Source organism: Nannizzia gypsea, genomic scaffold (genome assembly GCF_000150975.2).
Source record: "Nannizzia gypsea CBS 118893 supercont1.6 genomic scaffold, whole genome shotgun sequence".
Taxonomy (NCBI): Eukaryota; Fungi; Ascomycota; class Eurotiomycetes; order Onygenales; family Arthrodermataceae; genus Nannizzia; species Nannizzia gypsea.
The window spans coordinates 994104-1011968 of record NW_003345196.1 but is presented as its reverse complement, the minus strand read 5'-3'; the positions used below and the strand labels follow the sequence as shown (position 1 = coordinate 1011968).

Sequence of the window (17865 nt, the reverse complement as noted above, 5' to 3'; positions counted from 1 at the left end):
CCATACCACCCATCCAGGCAAGCAGAACGAAAACAAAAGAAAAGTCAAAAACGATAACGCCGTCCAAACATCCCAAGAGAGAGATAGAGAGAAAGAGAGAGAGAGTCGTTGCAAAACATCATCTCATATCGGTCCTGTCTGGTCATTCTAGATGAACACCGCTTCACCAGACAATGGAGCGTGGAATTCGCATCCCAAACCAGCTTCTTCACCTAGCTGTCGTAGTTCAGCTAGGATCTGGTTTCGTGGACAGCCGTCGTCTGTAAGGGTGTCCTTGACATGTATTATGTACACTGTTAGATCCTGTAGGGGTAGCGGACGAGTGGTTCCGCCTATTGATGTGCGGTAACTGGTCTGAGGGCCTGAGGTGGAAGGTGAGTTGGTCGTGGTATCTATGGCCATTGGGTCAGCGGCGACACCGACGGCAGGGGAAGAGGTAACTGATTGTTTCTTCTCAGGTGGTTGGGGAGCAAAGGCCGTTGGGAATTCTACTCTTCCAGCGGACTGGCGGGTATTATGCCCTACTGGAGGCGAGTCTGCTATCGTGGCCGACCTTGTCTTGGGCGCTGAGGGAGCAGCAAAGGGCGATTTGTTTTCCTTTGACTTTGGGCTCAGCGGTGGATTGGGCTGCTGCTCTGGTTGCGGTGCTGCTGGGGGAGGCAGGCCGGTGAAGGAAGATGCTCGTTTCCGCTTCCTGGAGTCTCCCTTATGGGGCTTCTGGGAGTCAAGGACTTTCCCGGCCAGCACTTCCAGTTCAGCTATCAGATGGCGAGGACACATGTGGCCGTATAAAGCACTGTCCTCCACGGCGTCGGTGTACGAGCATTCAATGAATATGGCACGTAGACAGCCATCGTTGATCTTCGGAGCAGCTGCTTCCCAGACTCGCTCGTTACGCGGCTCAAGGGATATCGAGTCCGGCTCTATGTCTCCGAAGATAATGATCTCCGCGCCGGTGGGATCGTCCCGTATGAAGAAGGCTGAGCTCTCGACCGTAGCGTATATCGAGCTATCCTTCCCGTTTGCGCCAAAAGACAGCTGCTGGGCTTGAGTTGACGGAGAATACGACCTGTCAGTAACAAGTTAGTTAGTTGATGTATCATAATATATATAGCATCGAGCATACGAGCTGAAGCAGTGTAAAGCAAAAGAAAGGCCTACCGTAACGACGAGGCGTCGATCGAAACCCTCCGTGACGGGAACAGCGCAGGATCAGTCATAAACACCGTACTCTCAGCCCGATGGTGCTTCTCAGTCTCGGGGTTATATCGCTGCCTACACCTGCCATGGCTCACCCCAAGGCATTTTATCATCAACCCGTCGCACGCCCGAACATATCCCTTTGCCGGACCCCGTCCCAGACGCTGATTCCCGCCGTCTACCAGCCGCTGGTACGTGATCAGCCCAGCACCCCCGTCTTCGTCCGACAGGTTCGGCCAAGTGATGTCGTTGAACAGATGGTTCTTTAACGCCGCTATCGTCGAGGGCAGCGCTGCGACTGTCTTTGGACCTGACTGGGCTTCGACGGCGGGCGTATTCATGGCCAGGCCGGATACATGGTCGAGATGCGGATGTGTGATGAGCACCGCCGCGAGGATGTCACGGAATATATACGCAGCGTTTGCTTCGGCGGAGACAAAGGGCAGCACGAGACCGGTAAAGGGGCCCGACGAGACGACCCTTCGCTGTCCGTGGAGATGTGTACGGGAATGGCCATGAGCGTGGACGTGCGAGGTCTCTGTATCGAGCTGGGAGGGCGAGTCGGTCTCGAGGATGCGGATGATGCCTGACAGCAGCGTTCCGGCGTCGACGGCCACGACCGAGTCTCTGGCCCAGTTTGTAGCGGTTGACCGGACGAGCATGCCCGTTGCTGTGTCTTCTCTCGGTCCTCCCGATGCTCCCTGAATCACTCGTTAGCATAGGCACAGATATATAGCCATCCATCGTACGGCGGTTGGAATGCGGCTCACCAGGACGACGACGTGGAAGACATGCCCGTCCACGCTGCCGTTAGGTATCATCCTGCCAGAGCCAGACGACGAGGGTCTGCGAGGTCGAGCTCGAGGCATCAGCGAGAGGAAAGACGAGGAGAGCTGTCTTCTGCTTCGTCTGCTTCTTCCTGGCGGTTTTGGTTATGCGACGTCGAGGCGAAGATGAAGCCGAAGCGCTCGCATCCCGTCAGCCCAACTTCGACGCCGTACTCGGTAACTAAATAACTTGTGACAGCCCGTCAGCGGTCGAACTGCGAGGTCGGTTAGGCGTAGGCAGACCTGCTAGAGGGCTTTAGTGAGCCAGTTATTATTATAAATTAATATGTCGTCCTCGTATCGTGTAGCGCGCCACTGTTTGCGACGTGCGACGGCGGGAGGAGGGAAGCGACGGGCTTTTTAACTAACACAAGCAGCTAAGCGGTTAAGAAGTAAATCATAGCTGCCTTAGCCAGTCGACTTTTATATATCTTACAAGCAGACAGAGAAGACGCAGGCTGTGGCTTCATGCAAGGGGACTCTCTTTGTCTTGTTTCTTTATCTCTAGCAGGATCACAGGCTGCTGTCTAGATCTCGAGATCGCAGCGCAGGCAGGGATAGGGATGGGGATAGGGATGGGGATGGCAGGGCGGGCCGACTATAGACAGGGAGCAGGCAGATATATACAGGGACAGGCTGGGAAGGGCATGTTATTACTTATTATCCTCCGTCTCATTAGGTACAGCATGGCATGGATGTAGTATGTATGTACGTAGGCAAAGTAGGAAGAAGATAGACAGCAAAGAGAACAAGCATCTTATTGCACTGGGGCTGTTTGGCAGCTGGTAGTAGGTTGGTAGGCTGGTTGGTAGGAGACTGCGCCGCCGGTAGGGCTGCATGAAGGGATACATAGACAAAGGAGATAAAGATAGATATCGACTGGGAAGAGGCAGGCAGGGACAAGCAGGAGAACCAAGGGAATAGGAGCGAGAGAAAGATGGGGCGAAACGCCGTGTAGGAAGAGCAGACTTGAACAGAGTATAGGAGACTAAAAGGAGACCGCACCAGCACCGAAAGACAGAGGAAACAGACAAGAGGAAACAGACAAGAGATGAGAAAGGAGACCGCACCCGTACCACACCGTGTTCCGTCCAGATTTCGAATGAGTCGCTAATTTGCAGGGGAATAAACGAGGATAGATTGATAGGAATATAAAGCAAGGAGAAAAGCAGAGGAGTGCAAAAGGGAAAGAGTAGAAAACAAGACCAGGGATAGGTGAATTGAATTATATCAAGAGTTGTCTCGATCTCGCGGGCCGTCTCGTTCCCTGGACTGACGAACAGCTGCATCGTAGCTTGGTATCGGCGGGACCTCGCCTGCTGGACCACCGGCCTGGCCGCACGGCGGCGAGTGGCCTGGGCTACGGTACTCGGGTGGAGGCACATCATCGAGCGGTGGACGGCTGCTGCTGCTGCTGCTGCTGTTATTATGGCGGTGGTGGCCCACCAGCACGACGGTCGTAGCCTCAGACGTCTCGGAACCAGCGGGGGCGTCTGAGGTGATGGTAGTCGAGGGTGAAACAGGCACAGCTCCGGCAGTTGAGGGGGCCGGGGGCGAAGCTACATGAGGCAAGGGGCCCAGGGAGATGTCTGTTGGCGTCCGGACGGGTGCAGACGGTGCCTGGGCGGATGGGTGCAGGTTGTGTCCTCGCACCGTTCCGCTGCGGGTTCGCGCATGTATATGTGACTGTGACTGCTGCTGCTGCTGGCGTTGGTGCTGCAGGACCTGATGAGCATGCTGGGCGTGATGCTGTATGTACTCTGGATGCCACCACTGCTGTACAGGTGCGGTAGTCGAACCATGCGTCTGGTGGCCGTGGTGGCCAGCAGCTTCCTGGGCTGAGACTGAGCTTTCACCTCCCGCCTCGAGAAGGATACTTCCCTGCTCGCTGCCGTAGGGAGGCGGAGGAGCCAGGCTTCCGGTCATGGGCGCGAGACCCCATTTCTTGACGTTGGCCTCGATGAAGACGAACCCCATCTGGCCGAAATTTACGTGCACGGCAGCCGGCCCGTTGGCACCAACGGTAGGGAAGAAGTTCTGCGATCGAAGGCCGTGGGCTACATCGTCCAGTTTCTTGCCGTTGCGGGTGAAGAAGATGGTTCCGCTGCGAGGCCGGTAGCCCACGCCAACAACGTCACCCTGGACATATGGCGGTGCGTAGGGAGTTGGATTGAAGGGCTGATTGTGTCTCCTGTGGCCGGTGGACTGGTATGCAACGGACGATTTGTGGAAGCCTGTCCCAATTAGTATACCGTATATCAACGGAGAGAGAGAGTCAAAAACGTACCAGGCAGTCTGAAGAGCGGATAGGGCTTGGTCGTCATGCCGATGCTGATAAGCGTAGACTCCGGTTTGTCATAAATCTTTGCCTCCCAGTAGTAGACGTCATTCTGCTTTGGGACAGGCAGGTTACTCTGGACGCCACACTCGGAGTCGAAGAACTCGATCTCTGTGCGGCCCTCGACGAAGCAGTTGGCAATCTCGAGTTCAGGCTCGAACTCCCATGCCGAGACACCCTTTTCCTGGATCGCAAGGAACTGGGAGAGCGATATATCCGTCTGCATCGTCTCTGGGGGGTTTGCCTGCACAAAGGCTGTCCGTAGTCAGTACCATGCCATCACAGTACGTAGATAGATAGATGGAGGGGATAAGAGAGTCGACCAACCTTTTGCTCTAAAGTACTCGGCAGCTTGCAGCTCGTCCATGGACTCGAGGGCCTCTGCTTCTTCCCTGGCAAACTCCTGCTCGTCGTCGTACTCGCCCGGCCGGCCGATGCGGTCCAGCAGGATGCGGCCTCGCTGGGTGTATCTGAAGAAGAAGAAGAGGGCGAGCACGAGCAGGGCGACTCCGGCAGAGCCAAAGGCCGACAGCAGGCCAATCAGGATGCCTCTGCCGGTGGCATCGCTGCCCTCGCCGGCGCCAGGAGGGCCGTCTGGGATGCCTATGGGGTGGTTGCCGGCGGCGTCGAAGGGCAGCTGAACGGGCTCCGGGCGTCTCATCTTTGCGAACTGGTCGTCAGTCAGCTGCGGACGGACATTGTTGAAGAGGAGGCGGTAGTGAGACAGCTGCTCTCGCTGTGGTGCTCTTGATCGTGATCTCGATGTCGGCGTCGACGTCGGCGTAGGCGTTGATGGTGTTGGTGTTGGTGTTGGTGGTGATGATGAAGTGACGGTCGCTGCGGTGGAGGCAGCCTTGGTGGACTTGGGCTGGGTCGCCCTGGGCCGCACGGAGGTGGTGAAGGTGAAACGGGAGAGCGCGGATGGTCGCATCTCAGCGAGTCGACATCGCCTTTCGCTGGTCTTTTGCTGTCTGTCTCTGTCTGCCTCTTCTGTCTGTCCCTCGATGTCTTTCTTCGTCTTCTTCTCGTCTTCTTCGTCCTTTTGTGGCGTCGAAAGTCGAAGAAGAAGAAGAAAGTCGGCGGTTACTGGCTGACTAAGCGTGTCTCGTCGTATCTCTTTAGCTGGGCTTTACCTGTATTTACTTGTCTTTAACTAAGCCTTTAACTAGCCTTTAACTACTCTTTAACTGGCTTAAGCGACCTTTAACTAATCTTTAGCTGAGTGTTCGCTCTCTTTAACTGGTCTTACCTGTATTTACAACCTGGCTCGACGCCGACGTCATGACCGCCTTGAGCCGATCAAACCGCCACAGTTACGGAGTACATACTTAGTTATAAATAAGTTGGTTATAAATAGCAGGAGGACCAAGTCGCTAACTACGCCAACAGCCGATCTCAATGCAAGCTACGAGAACCAAGACCAGGTAGAAAAGCCATAGCCATAGCAAAACGGGAAGAAGAGGAAGAGGAAGAAGCTGTACAGTACAATGTGGTATTTCAATCCTATTTACATATATAGTCTTTCTTTTTTGTTTAAACCGAGAATCCCAGCCCATGATGACTCCCCTTGCCTTGCCTTGCCTTTGCCTTTGCCGTTTTTCCAATTTGACTAATTCAGAATTATACATGTCGCTAAAAACCCCGTGGAATGCATGCATGCCGTTTGCCGTAGCCCCAACCCAAGCGAATGGAAGAACCATGAAAGATGAACATAGAAAGAGAGAGAAAGAGGGAGAAGAGTACATCGTTCGTCATCAGTGTTTGATCGATGATGGCCAGCATCATGAAGAAGTTTGCTGTTGGTTGTTGGTTTTTGGCCCCTGAGTCACCGTCCGGCCAGGCAGCAGCGCCGTCGGAGCTCAAGCTACACAGGCGAACCCAGATATGCCTTTAAGGCATGCAGTGCTCAAGCCGTGTGTGCGAGCTCATCCAGACACCGAACCGGTGCCGTGACGGTGTAGAGGCCTTGTTTCTTCAAGGTCGAGATCCAGTCTCCGGTTGGTAGTGGTAGTGGAGTGGTAGTGGTGGACATCGACGTGCCCCCGTAAGTTAGACCAGGTCGAAGCCCATCTAGGGCCGTCCTTGCTGCAAGTCATGGGGTGCCTGTCCATGGAATCTCGATCCATCGTCGTGTGATGCAGACGTTGCATAGATGTAAAAGTGGAGTCGTAAAGTAGAAGAGAGTAAGAGGAGAGTAGATTGCTAGGAGAAGCAAAGAAAGAAAAGAGAAGAGATGTTCACTCGATATAATCAAGACCGCCAAAGAACTCCAGCATGCGAAAACACAAAGCCACGTCGTCTCCGGGCACGCCGCCAAACAGCCGACACTGATCTGCCTCTAGCTTAGCACTCGCTTCTTGACGTTGCTCATGCAGTTGCTGGTACAGATGCTGATACTGATGTAGTTGATGCTGTTGCTGCTGCTGCTGTGAGATGGGAGAGGATGCCCCTGAGCCCCGACCATGCCATGCCATGTACCGATTATGCCAGAGTTGGGCTGAGGGCGCACGGCCATGGCAGTGGTTGCGAGCACTGGGGGAGCAGCCAGGTGGCGGAGGGAGCGAGACGGTAGCAAAGTGTGAGGAGCCGTATACCTCCGGCTGGGGAGGCACGGCCTGCAGAAGCCGCGAGGCAGCGTTGTTGTTGTTCTTGTTGTTCATCCGTCGTCGAGAGCGAGGCCTTGTCCGGCGGCGGTTGTGTCTCTGGCCCATCGTGCGGGCGTCCCTGATATGTGTATATATATCTGTATGTATGTATTATACGCAGGCAGAGAGACGATGGGTATAGTAGGTGTGTGTATGTCTAAAAATAGCAGGAGGCCGGCGCTTAACGATGCAAGGCAAAAAACAAGGAAGATACGTTTCGTCGTCCGTCGTAGCAGGCATTAAAAAAAGAGAGAGAGTAAGAGATGATGAATAGGAATCCGAAAAAGGACTTTTCTTCTTCTTTCTAGCCGCCGTGGTGGACCGTCATCCTCCTCCTCATCCGGAGCAAGAGGGCCATGGCCACGCTTATATAGGTAGCTGCCGCACCCTCCGGCACCGCTCTCGTCTTCCCACCACCCCCCGGCCGGCCAGGCAGAAGCCCACGACTTACGACTCGTTTTTGCCTCGTCGGCAGAGTCGGAGTCAAGTCGTAAAGGGGAGAGAGGGAACCCATCTCGAGGGAGTTGCTGGGAGTCATATATATAACCAATCCTGGCTGCTGCTGCTAACTTTTGCCGCTTGCCGGAGCCTATCAGCCGTGACTCAGACGGCGTGGAGCTGCCTGACTTGTTGCTTGGGCGGCAGCTAAAACCCACCCGAGCTTGCGCCCGGCCAGTCGCAGCCTGCCAAAGCTGCTGTTCGCAGTGGAGCCAGCCAGCCAGCGAGCAGCCAGCGAGCGTGGCCGGGCGAGAAAAGTGGGCGGCTAGGCTGTGAGACGGACGCTGTGTCGTGAGCCAAGGGAGTTCAGGGAAAAGAGCTGCAGCTTGGCCCTGTGGGTGGTGTGATGCTGGCGGGTGATGGCAGGCAGCGTGGGTGACAGGCCTCAGAACTAGGCGAGATCACGCTATCTCGTGGCCTGATGGGCCTAAGCTGAGCTAGATCTTGCGTATCCCAGGCGTCATGTTCACGCTCGATGTCGACATGATCGTCTCAAGTTCGTCTCAAGCTCGTCTCGACTTCTTCGTCTTCGTCTTTTCTTCTTTTTCTTATCTCCTTTTTATCTCCTTTGGAGTTTTTCATGCTCATGCACGTGATATAACATGTGACTAAGCATGTTTTGACATACAAACACTTGATTACGAACGACGACGACGACGACGACAAGAAGGAGGAGGAGCAGATGAAATGCATGATGTGCGAGACAATATCGTTTTTGAACGGAGGATTGTGAAATGGCCTGTCTCCATGGCTTATCCACGCTAATGCACGGATATGACGATGCATTGTTTTATTACACTCACTGCTCCCTGCCTCCCTTGTTGACACGCTCGCCAGAGGCCTGCTATTGGAGTAGCCACCCAGTTTGGCTACACCATGTTACCATGGGGCAGATTGGCTTTTTTTCGTCCCGTGGTGTTATGGCCCCAGCACCCTTTTCATATTGAAATACGATAAAAGATATGTTCTACTGGGGCTGATAATGCCCGAACTGGTCAAAATAACCACATAATACCACCAAATTGCAGCCAATGAGCGGTATTCTAGTACTCACGGATGAAAAATACATCAACAGGTTGCTTGTGTACGCGGAACGGATGTTGAAAACGCAATACCTACACTGCTTAGTTGGTGAGGATGCAAATCTCCCGATGGATACAGCTTAAGGTTTATATACATAACTCTATGAAATAAGCTGTTACGGAGATATCACCCATTGATATCAGGGTATACTGGAAGATACGGAACACGCTCAAAGAGCAGGATTTACGACAATTCCACCATATACCGGTCTACCAACTACAGGACATGGCTGACCATGGACTTCCGTGGCTTTGTCCTATCTATGATGATTTATTGACCTGCTGCTCGCTCAAATTCGCGGCAGATCGATGGCTTTACCTTAAGCACAAGTACTGCAAACCAAAGCGCGGAGAAATTATGTCAAAGCTGGCCCAGTTAGTCGATTGGAAGCTTGCGGATAAGGAAAGCCTGAGGGATGGAATGGATCGGTTGTCAAGGTACTATCGAGAGTACAAGGAGCTTAGTGACACGGACCCGGAAGGGGAGTTACTGGTGATAGCTCTTTACCTGCGAGGAACTCCTAAGAGGTACGACGCGATCAAACAAACTGTTGAGGGTATCGAAATAACCCGAAACGAGGTGGTAACCCGTATGGAAACCACGGAGTCCCGTCTTCAGAAGAACCCCCAGGAATATACCTCCTGTGCAAAGGAGAAGAAAAGGGGAAAGGGACCAAAGTGTCACGGCTATGAAGAGGACTCCAAATCTGACCAAAAGAAGGGCAAGTCCGATAAGAGAAAGAAGAAGGATAAGGCCAGGAATGCAAAGGAAGCAGACGCTGAGGACTCTGGAGACGACGGAGATAGTAACAGCACTGCAATGCTAGTCCAAGAAAAGGCCGCCAAATCCGAAGCCGGCTATCTTATCTCAAGAGCCGAACTGGTTGAAAGCGCACTGTTATCGAACGGTGGTAAGCGCAGCGGCAACTGGGTGATTGACACGGGAAATCTCCATTGTAAATCAGTATAGTTCGATATAGTTAACGTTCGCCAAGGCCAGCTTATCAGCAACCTCCGCCATACGATCCAGATATTCCCAACATCGGTTATGAGCCCGATTGACCACTCTAATCCTACAAAAACTTCCTTCAAACAGGATAACTAAGGTCCCAACACCTGCCCGACATGTTACCATAACTTCTCGACAAATATAACATGCCAGGAGTGGCTCTCCACGCGGTCGACGAGCTGAATTGAGGGCATCTTCAGCCTAAGACTATTCGCAAAGGAGTTCGCAAAGGACTTCTACCACAAGCCACTCCTGCACTGGCACTCATGCGACCAGGTAATGGACTACAAGGACTGCCCCATCTCGATGGTGGACATATCCGTTATGACTCTGGCGGTGTGTATCCTCCTCGCGTCCGGCATGCCATTCAAGGGAACGGTATATATTGAGCAGAGACTTAACATGCATTTACACTTTACTGGTTATATCGCCTTCAAACGCTGTAATAAATCATTTACCGCCTTTGGCTGCTGTCATCTGACAATTCCCTATAGTCATTGACTGCGTATGAGTATAATGAAGAATAATAGGATGTCAGAAGTCCCATTATCCTCATCATTCGCTGCTGCCAACTAAGCGGTGTTGCTTTTAGTTCAACATAGGATTACCCTTTCAGCTCCTGTTATTGGTAAATACATACTAGAATAATCATGTAGATGAATACTCATGGGCAGTCTCGAGAGCCTGATCGAATGAAGGATAAGAATGTTGAAATAGCTTGCTCGTACGACATTGGCTGTTTAAAAATAAAATATCTAGAGAGAGATAGAGTGAGTTCAGCCCAATATCTTTTATCTCTTCTAGCTAACCCTATTACCCTAACTAGCGGCCTCCGTCTGTGTGCCGGGTGCCGGGTGCCATTTCAAAAATAATACAACTTTCTATAAAAGAGGTTATTCTGATACTTAGTAGCAAAATAGCACCAAGCACTTGTCAACAGACTGCAGCATCCGCCAACAGTGAAACGGCACCACCTTTCAAAGGAACGACACCGATGCTACTGAGGGGATCAACTGGGCTTGATGCCACCGAGGAAATAGCTCATTTAACCCAAGAGAACGAGCCTTTCGACCCGAATCCATTGGTCAAAAGCTCCCTTTCAGAAGTGGCGGACTACAAAGATGAAAACTCAACCGCCAAATCGCCGAAGCAAACCAGCGTAAGGTTGAGCGCTTGCAGAAGAACCAGCAGCTTTAAAGATTGCAGACAGAACTTGCAATTCCTCACCAGCTAGGAGAAACGGTATCTCCTGCGAATCTGCAGAAACAGGGGGCCCATGGAGGTTGAAATGCCGCCGAGCAAAGTTCGTCGATTTAGGCGCTCTGTGGAGCATGCCGAACACCATTGTGCCCCGCCGTTAACTAGCAGCACCACAAGCATCAACGGTACTTGATGGATTAACTAACTAGTGTATTAAGCCTTTTGTTATTTAAATCCACCCATGGGAGGGTATTTAAAAGGTCTTCTTAAGGGGCTCAAGGGATTGAACTCCTCATAATCTTGACTGCATAAGAGTGTAATTAAACCAAGAGTAACGTATAACGTATTACAATGGCAGACTCGCCTATTACGGCTATCCAACACACCTTCGAACTGTAAGGGACGCAGGCATTGATCGGCCTACGAAGTTTCATTGCGAGTCAGGTGCTGTTGCAAGCGCCAAAAAGGCGGTATTTGTGATCCACAAGAACGGAACTTGAGACCAGACTTTCCTACGGTCCTATAACCGCCTTCCTCTTCTTTTAAGGTTAAGGTTGCCCCTTTCCGGCCCGATCCCTGACAGTGATCATGTGGACATGTTATATAAGCGAGGAGGTTTATATATAAATATGAACCCCTAGGTCTGCTCTTCCTTTCGCTTTTTCCCTCAACATGAATTTTTATCGCGCCTGGCACCTTTCTATCCTGTGAACCTGACTCGGCCTAGGCCGTTGACACCCAGAATGACATCTTGGCCGATCCCCGCGTTACTCAGCCAGCTTCAGGTCACTACTCTCTACAGCTCCATGATGAAATATACCACCCGCTCACGTCTGATGAATTTTTTGCTTGGAGGTACAGCCCAGGGCTGACTCAAGGGATAACGACAGACCAACCGTCGAGCACGTGATGAGCCAAAGCCCTAACTGTGCGGCCAGCTTTAGCAAACGTCCCTTCGAGGCGTTTATTTCCTTGCTCGAAAATTTCACGTGACCCAGTAGTGAGACCGCAGCCCAAGATGACGCCTGGGAGAGCGCTCGGAGTTGGGTGGCATGTTTATCCGGTGTCACTAGGCTTCGCTGGCCTTCAGAATCTGACTCGAGTCATAGCGCTAACGGGAGTCCTTACCTAATGACTGGGCTCGGATCGGATCATTCCTCGGCCAGTGCTCACTTTGAGGCTCAAGTGCCAAGGCGCACGTTTTATGGCTTGGCAGGGTCCTCTAGGATGCAACCTCCTTACCGGACACACGGATACTCGAGGCAAGATATACCCCTAACGGCCACTGCATTTCTTGATAACGCCCCAAGTATGAGACGCTATCTGGGAATTCTAGAGGGATGCGGTGCGTTGCACGTCGGCGAGCACAATCTGCGGTCCATTGATGTCGGCGCGAGTATTCCGCCAGGTTCACGCGGGGAATATTCGCTGCTTCACGACAGTTACTACCAAACTGGTAGGAAAGCACCGTAAAAATGGGGCCTACAACCAAGGAGAAGCTTTGTGAATCCAATGGCCTCTCCGGAACACAACACAAAGGTATTTTACGCCGTTGCTTTTAAAGATATCCCTCTTAGTAATTCATACTTGCTACAGGCACCCGTGCCATAATATTCAATCTTCTGATGGCATCCGCCAAAACGAAACCATGATATGAAAACTACCTCTACCACTGAAACAGTCGTCATAGAAGTACAGGGAGCACTGACGGTCACCCCATTGATGTCCTGCTCAGCTGCTCCCCATCCTGCATCGCCACAGGACCCCTTCTATCGATGTACGCATAGTCCTGTCGACCAATCACCAGGCCTAACTTGGCAAGCGTCGATATTGGCATAACCATGGCGGGGCCATTATGCTCGCACTGGTCATAGAGATCAGGTCTGCACTAGAGCCACTCTTCCTGTTGGGCAGTGCAGGCTTCCAGAGCAAACGTTTTGATTCAGTCACCTTGCTAGTTATGAGCTCGGGTGCCATTCGATAGAACGGACCGACGTGCGTATATCGAAGCCCCTGATCTTCAGCTGCAAGCGCGCTGCCGCCGCACCACCAACTTCCAGTCTAAACAGTCTCGCCTTCACTTGAGTCCGCAGGGACACACGATGAACCTATCTGTTCTTTTGGTGCAGGCCGGAACAAATCCAAACTTCAACACTGAACTGGCCCAGTTAGCCTTACGAGGATTAGCTCTAGGATCAGAACATTTCCAAATGTCCGGAAATGGAGCCCCTGAGCCAGGGCTGGACCCCGAGCAAATTTTAAAGAAATGCCTACGGCTTCCCAAGCCCTGCAATGTTTGGGACTTGGTCAATCTTGAGTTAGAAGGGGAGCCAGTATAAAGAACCGAACACGAAAATACACCCATTAAGACAGTGCCAAATGAGTACGCTCACACTAGTAGGCAATAGGCTCAACCTATATATTCGACCACCGAAAACACAGCCAACACACCGCTGGGAAATTTACAAGGAGGCAGGCATCTTCTATATAAACAAACCCTAGCGATTTAACACCGAAGTTTCTTAGAGTACCTACGTCCACTACTCGCAAGAATCACTATACCCACCCACACAGGCATAAAGCTCATTCGGCTAGTTATGACCTAGGCCCAGCACTCCCAAGAATTTACTCGCATTCCTCTCCAGAACGCTAAAGGGGTTATTGAATAAGGTTAAAGGAAGACTACAGTAAGACTTTGGGACTTCCCCTCTGCAGCGTGTGTCGGAGAAGCCAACATATACGATAACTCCATCAACACCATCTATGCTTACCGCCTGCCCAACAATACCAGTGCGAGTTACAGCTCCATGAATGCCACCCACACCAGTTACCCACCAAATGATACGACAACCTATTCTGAACCAGCAAACTTCAGACACTATAGTTTTGAACCTCGACACAGTTCGATCCCTGATTAAAGCCGCCACCAAACACTGTCTTTGGCGGTTATTTGTCTCGAAACTATCGGACCCAAGATACAACCAATGAATCCTAGGACTACTATAACGAAAGATAGTCCTAGCCAAATAGAGTAACGCCTATGCTGTCCCATCTAGTGTTACCACTCGGATGCTTTGTGCTATAAGATACACTAGACCAGTCAAAGGGCCTTGGGGGGATAGAGCAAATTAATGCTGTTAAAGCTGCAGGCAAGGAGCGGCTCTACTATGATACTGACTACCTTCTCGGACGAGTTTAGTATCATTCGCCATTCTCCCGTTTGGAATAGGAATCGCCAAAGGCTATTTATTAGAATAGACCTAATGGATAGATGACGGAGCTACTCTCATCCATAGCGGCATTCCTATACAAACAGTAGTGGCGGAAATTAGTCCTCCTTGCTTGATGGTAACAGCTTTTTCGCCGAACTTGATCGGCCACCTTGCTGATACCCCCAACCCCAAGACTCGCTCAGAGCGCCCTAATATCATTCTTACACCCGCCTCCCTCAACCTCGTTCAGTGCAGCATATGCTATTATCCTTTATGGGTAACTAGAATACGCTTTTTTATCTTTAAACTAACCCACGGAAGGGTATATATAAATTAGAAAGTCCCCGGGATTGAACTTATAGCCTTTGACTGAAGTAGTACAATGGATAATAATAACGTTAATAATGATAATGATAATGACAATAACATCAAGCAGAGATATCACCTGTGTAATTACGTCGTCAAGCTCATCAAATTGAACATCTTCAGCCTCTGCATCTCGTTCATGTTTGACACCCCCAGATTTTGTTCCGTGTGTAACTACCCCTGAATCTTCCTAAGCGCTCTCCTCAAACCCTGCAGAGAGTGCATAAGGCTCCCGGTCAATCCTAGCCTATGGCTGGGCTTGCACTTGCGGGACAGGCAACTGTTGCCCACATATGTGTATTTATATAAGTAGTTATCTCGTCGCCCACGGCTAGACTTGCAGACCGGTCTACCAACATGCCTTTGAACGATGGAGAGATTCAAGGGGTTTTTTAGCAGCAAGAAGAAGAAATGGCTAAAATCAGCGTCCAGCAGCGACTCTACTCTCCCTGCTCAACCTGGCAGCAGTCGTCGATCCCAGACACCTCCGTCCGTTAATTTCCCTGATGGGGTTGAAGTGCTGCATAACTGCCCTGACGCCAGCGTTGACATCTGCTTTATCCACGGCTTGACTGGCGACCGAGACAAGACCTGGACAGGCGATGGGCAAAGCAGGCCCTGGCCAGAGACACTACTTCCATCCCAGCTACCTAGAGCTCGCATCCTTACTTACGGCTACGATGCATACGTAGTCAGAGCATCGGTTGCATCGTCGAACCGGCTGATCGACCATGCCACGAATCTTCTGAACGATCTGACGACGGATAGAGCTCGCAACGGCGTCGTATCCCGCCCTCTGATATTCGTCGCTCACAGCCTTGGAGGGCTCGTCTGTAAGGAGGCCATCCTCCTCTCACGAAACAACCCTGAGCCTCACCTCCGAGGCCTGTTTGAATACACCAAGGCCATCGCATTCATGGGCACTCCGCACGGGGGTTCCTCGCTGGCCGGGTGGGTAAAGATGCCTGTCTCGGCTTTTGGGCTTATACAGACCGGGAACAAAGCGCTGCTACAACTCCTGCAGACGAAAGACCAGTTTCTAGAATCCGTTGACGTCAGCTTTTCGTCGATGATACGGGAAGTGCGAGAAGCCGGCAGACGTTTCGAGGTGACTTGCTTCTTTGAAGAACTTGGCAAGGCGGGTGTGGGCACGATCGTGTCCAAGGAGTCCGCGACGCTTGAAAGTTACAACTCCTTCAGCATCCACGCCAACCATAGCGACATGGTCAAGTTCAGCTCTGCGGAAGACACTGGGTTCCAAAGGCTGCTCGGCGAGCTGGTCAGGTGGGAATCGCAGATCGGCGGCGACTCAGCAGCTCGACCACCAGGAGAAGAAGAAGCAGCAAAAGCCGACAGGCCGGTCAGTACCAGGGCCGCCGTCCCTGTTGCTATCTCCCATTACGGCTCTGGCAACCAGTTCAACGCGCTCGGGGGCAGCCAGAACAACAACACGGGCAGCGGCAACCAGTTCCTGGGTAACATCAGTGGGCCGGTGACCTTCGCCTACAAATAGATGAATAGCACGTAAATAATATTCAATTCAACCAACTAGTTACAGCAATTAAATATTGACCCACTTGGCCCTGGTAGTTAGTTAACTAATAGAAGTAACTAAGGAGTGAACCATATTTAAGTAGTTACTGGCCACATCGCCTCAGTCCCTTGTCATTCTAAGTTCACTAACTATTCATGTATACACTCGACCCTGTTGAAGGAGTAACCCTCCACAGCCACCCAGACATTAACAGCAGAATCAACAGCGAAATAGCTACTGCTACCACTACTGCTGCTAAGGAATTGACCTGCTAGTTTTGTTTCGGGATGACTGTATAATTCACACCCCCAGTGATGTTGCCGAGGAATTGGACGCCACTGTCTGTATGTTGTTCTGGGTACCCCCGAGAGCGTTGAACTGGTTGCCAGAGCCATGGTAGGAGATGCCTCCGTCCGATGGCTCCTCTGGCACGGATGGCTCCATATTTGACAGCTTCTTGATGGCTTTACGTAGTGCTTTAATATGTATTTTCAGTGGTTCTTCGATCGCGCTGTCCTTGACCATATTACAGACATCGCTAATCATCTCCTTCACCAGCTCCTCAACGCTGTTTCCTTTGCCCTCTCGTCTCACGGTTGCTGTATAAAGACTGCACCTGGAATCCGCCGGTGCTAGAGCAACGTCTCTGAATACCCTCTCGGCGATCTGTGATTTGGAGCTACAGGTCTCCAGGGAGGCCGTGGTCAGTTCGTTAATGTCGCGGCCATTCAGCTCGGATTTGATAGCCCGAAGAGCCTCCTCGATAAAGGGTAACCCGCGACCTGCTTCGTGGAAAGAATCTCGGAGGGTTTTGTCCTCTTCGATGACAGTGTAGCAGTCCCTCGTGATGGAGGTTAGAATGCTGATAGTGATCGAGATCAAAGCGGTAAACCCCTTGCTTGCCATTCTCGCACGGAAGACAGGATTAGATATACCTAAATAATGATGGAAACAAATAATATCCAAGGTGTCTTACTTTCATCTATTTTGTGGGAGAGAGTGCGAGCAACTTCACATTCTACGCTGCGGACCAACCGTTTATACTTAGCCGCTCAACCCATCTGCATACGCATAACCTTAGAATAGGCGATGCTTTGGCCATTCCCGCGCTCCCCTTTTCAGAGTACTAAAAGAGGTACCTACGTGCAACTGCTAACCGCTAAACCACAAAAAATTTTGCATCCAATGAACCACAAGTCAGTGACCTCCCAGTCCTATTTATGGAAAGCCTACAGAGTGCCATGCAGGTTTGCCAAATCCTGGCCCCTCCAGAGCTTCCTGTGGAGGGCTAACCGTGCTCGCTAATTACAGGATGATAGGCCGCGACGTTGTGACCTAGTCGAATGGTTATGTGACCCTGTACGATGGGAGTAATGTAGGATCTAATGTTCAATCGCTAGTTGCCAGTTGCTGATTGCCACATGCCCAAAAGTGAAACCTTCCAGATAAATACAATGCCTTTGCAATTTACTGCTGCGGCCAGCCTGATCCGTAACTATACGAAGGAGGACATCATTTCATTTTGGCCTGCATGAAGTCCAGGGAACAGCCGGCCTACAAGTCAAACCATCCCCAAAGTTCTATGCACGGCATGCATAATAACTACCATCTAACCAATATAGAGGATATCATTAGAAAGAAAAATATCCATGACGACGCTACTATAAGAGTTATGGCCCCCAGCGTTTTACCAGCGGCTCAGATCGAGATAATATTTTCGGATCCGAGAACTACCTGTAAGCCCTAGACTCTGATCAATGGATAAAGAGTCCTAAGGACTCATTCTCGTCTTGACATCGAGGGGGTTTCATTTCCACTTTTCTGGTTTCAATGCGATACCACCATAGCGCTTGCATACAGCTGCATTGGTGGCCTCAAAGCTAGCCGCCTCCAGCCCTACTCCTTGCTGACCCAAGGCTGGCGGCTACGCATAGTCCTTCTTGCCTTTCTCCTG

General features: G+C 51.4%; 6 protein-coding genes across 6 annotated transcripts; 2 read left to right on the top strand and 4 right to left on the bottom strand.

Moving 5' to 3' along the window:
• Nucleotides 1-147: 147 nt before the first annotated feature.
• Nucleotides 148-2069, bottom strand: MGYG_06982 (hypothetical protein; the record flags this gene model as incomplete). The annotated part of the gene is made up of 3 exons (XM_003170939.1): nucleotides 148-1069; nucleotides 1162-1901; nucleotides 1971-2069. 3 exons carry the CDS (start codon nucleotides 2067-2069, stop codon nucleotides 148-150), a joined length of 1761 nt encoding a protein of 586 aa, XP_003170987.1.
• A 1188-nt stretch (nucleotides 2070-3257) lies between these two features.
• MGYG_06981 (endosome protein) lies at nucleotides 3258-5296 on the bottom strand (the record flags this gene model as incomplete). The annotated part of the gene is made up of 3 exons (XM_003170938.1): nucleotides 3258-4261; nucleotides 4315-4620; nucleotides 4693-5296. The coding sequence occupies 3 exons, from the start codon at nucleotides 5294-5296 to the stop codon at nucleotides 3258-3260; spliced, it is 1914 nt and encodes a 637-aa protein (XP_003170986.1).
• Nucleotides 5297-6602: 1306 nt separating this feature from the next.
• Nucleotides 6603-7076, bottom strand: MGYG_06980 (hypothetical protein; the record flags this gene model as incomplete). The annotated part of the gene is made up of 1 exon (XM_003170937.1): nucleotides 6603-7076. The coding sequence occupies one exon, from the start codon at nucleotides 7074-7076 to the stop codon at nucleotides 6603-6605; it is 474 nt and encodes a 157-aa protein (XP_003170985.1).
• Nucleotides 7077-8816: 1740 nt separating this feature from the next.
• Nucleotides 8817-9560, top strand: MGYG_06979 (hypothetical protein; the record flags this gene model as incomplete). The annotated part of the gene is made up of 1 exon (XM_003170936.1): nucleotides 8817-9560. One exon carries the CDS (start codon nucleotides 8817-8819, stop codon nucleotides 9558-9560), a length of 744 nt encoding a protein of 247 aa, XP_003170984.1.
• Nucleotides 9561-14747: 5187 nt separating this feature from the next.
• On the top strand, nucleotides 14748-15890 carry MGYG_06978 (SesB protein; the record flags this gene model as incomplete). Its single annotated transcript, XM_003170935.1, has 1 exon — nucleotides 14748-15890. The coding sequence occupies one exon, from the start codon at nucleotides 14748-14750 to the stop codon at nucleotides 15888-15890; it is 1143 nt and encodes a 380-aa protein (XP_003170983.1).
• Nucleotides 15891-16211: 321 nt separating this feature from the next.
• On the bottom strand, nucleotides 16212-16817 carry MGYG_06977 (SesA protein; the record flags this gene model as incomplete). Its single annotated transcript, XM_003170934.1, has 1 exon — nucleotides 16212-16817. One exon carries the CDS (start codon nucleotides 16815-16817, stop codon nucleotides 16212-16214), a length of 606 nt encoding a protein of 201 aa, XP_003170982.1.
• Nucleotides 16818-17865: the final 1048 nt, after the last annotated feature.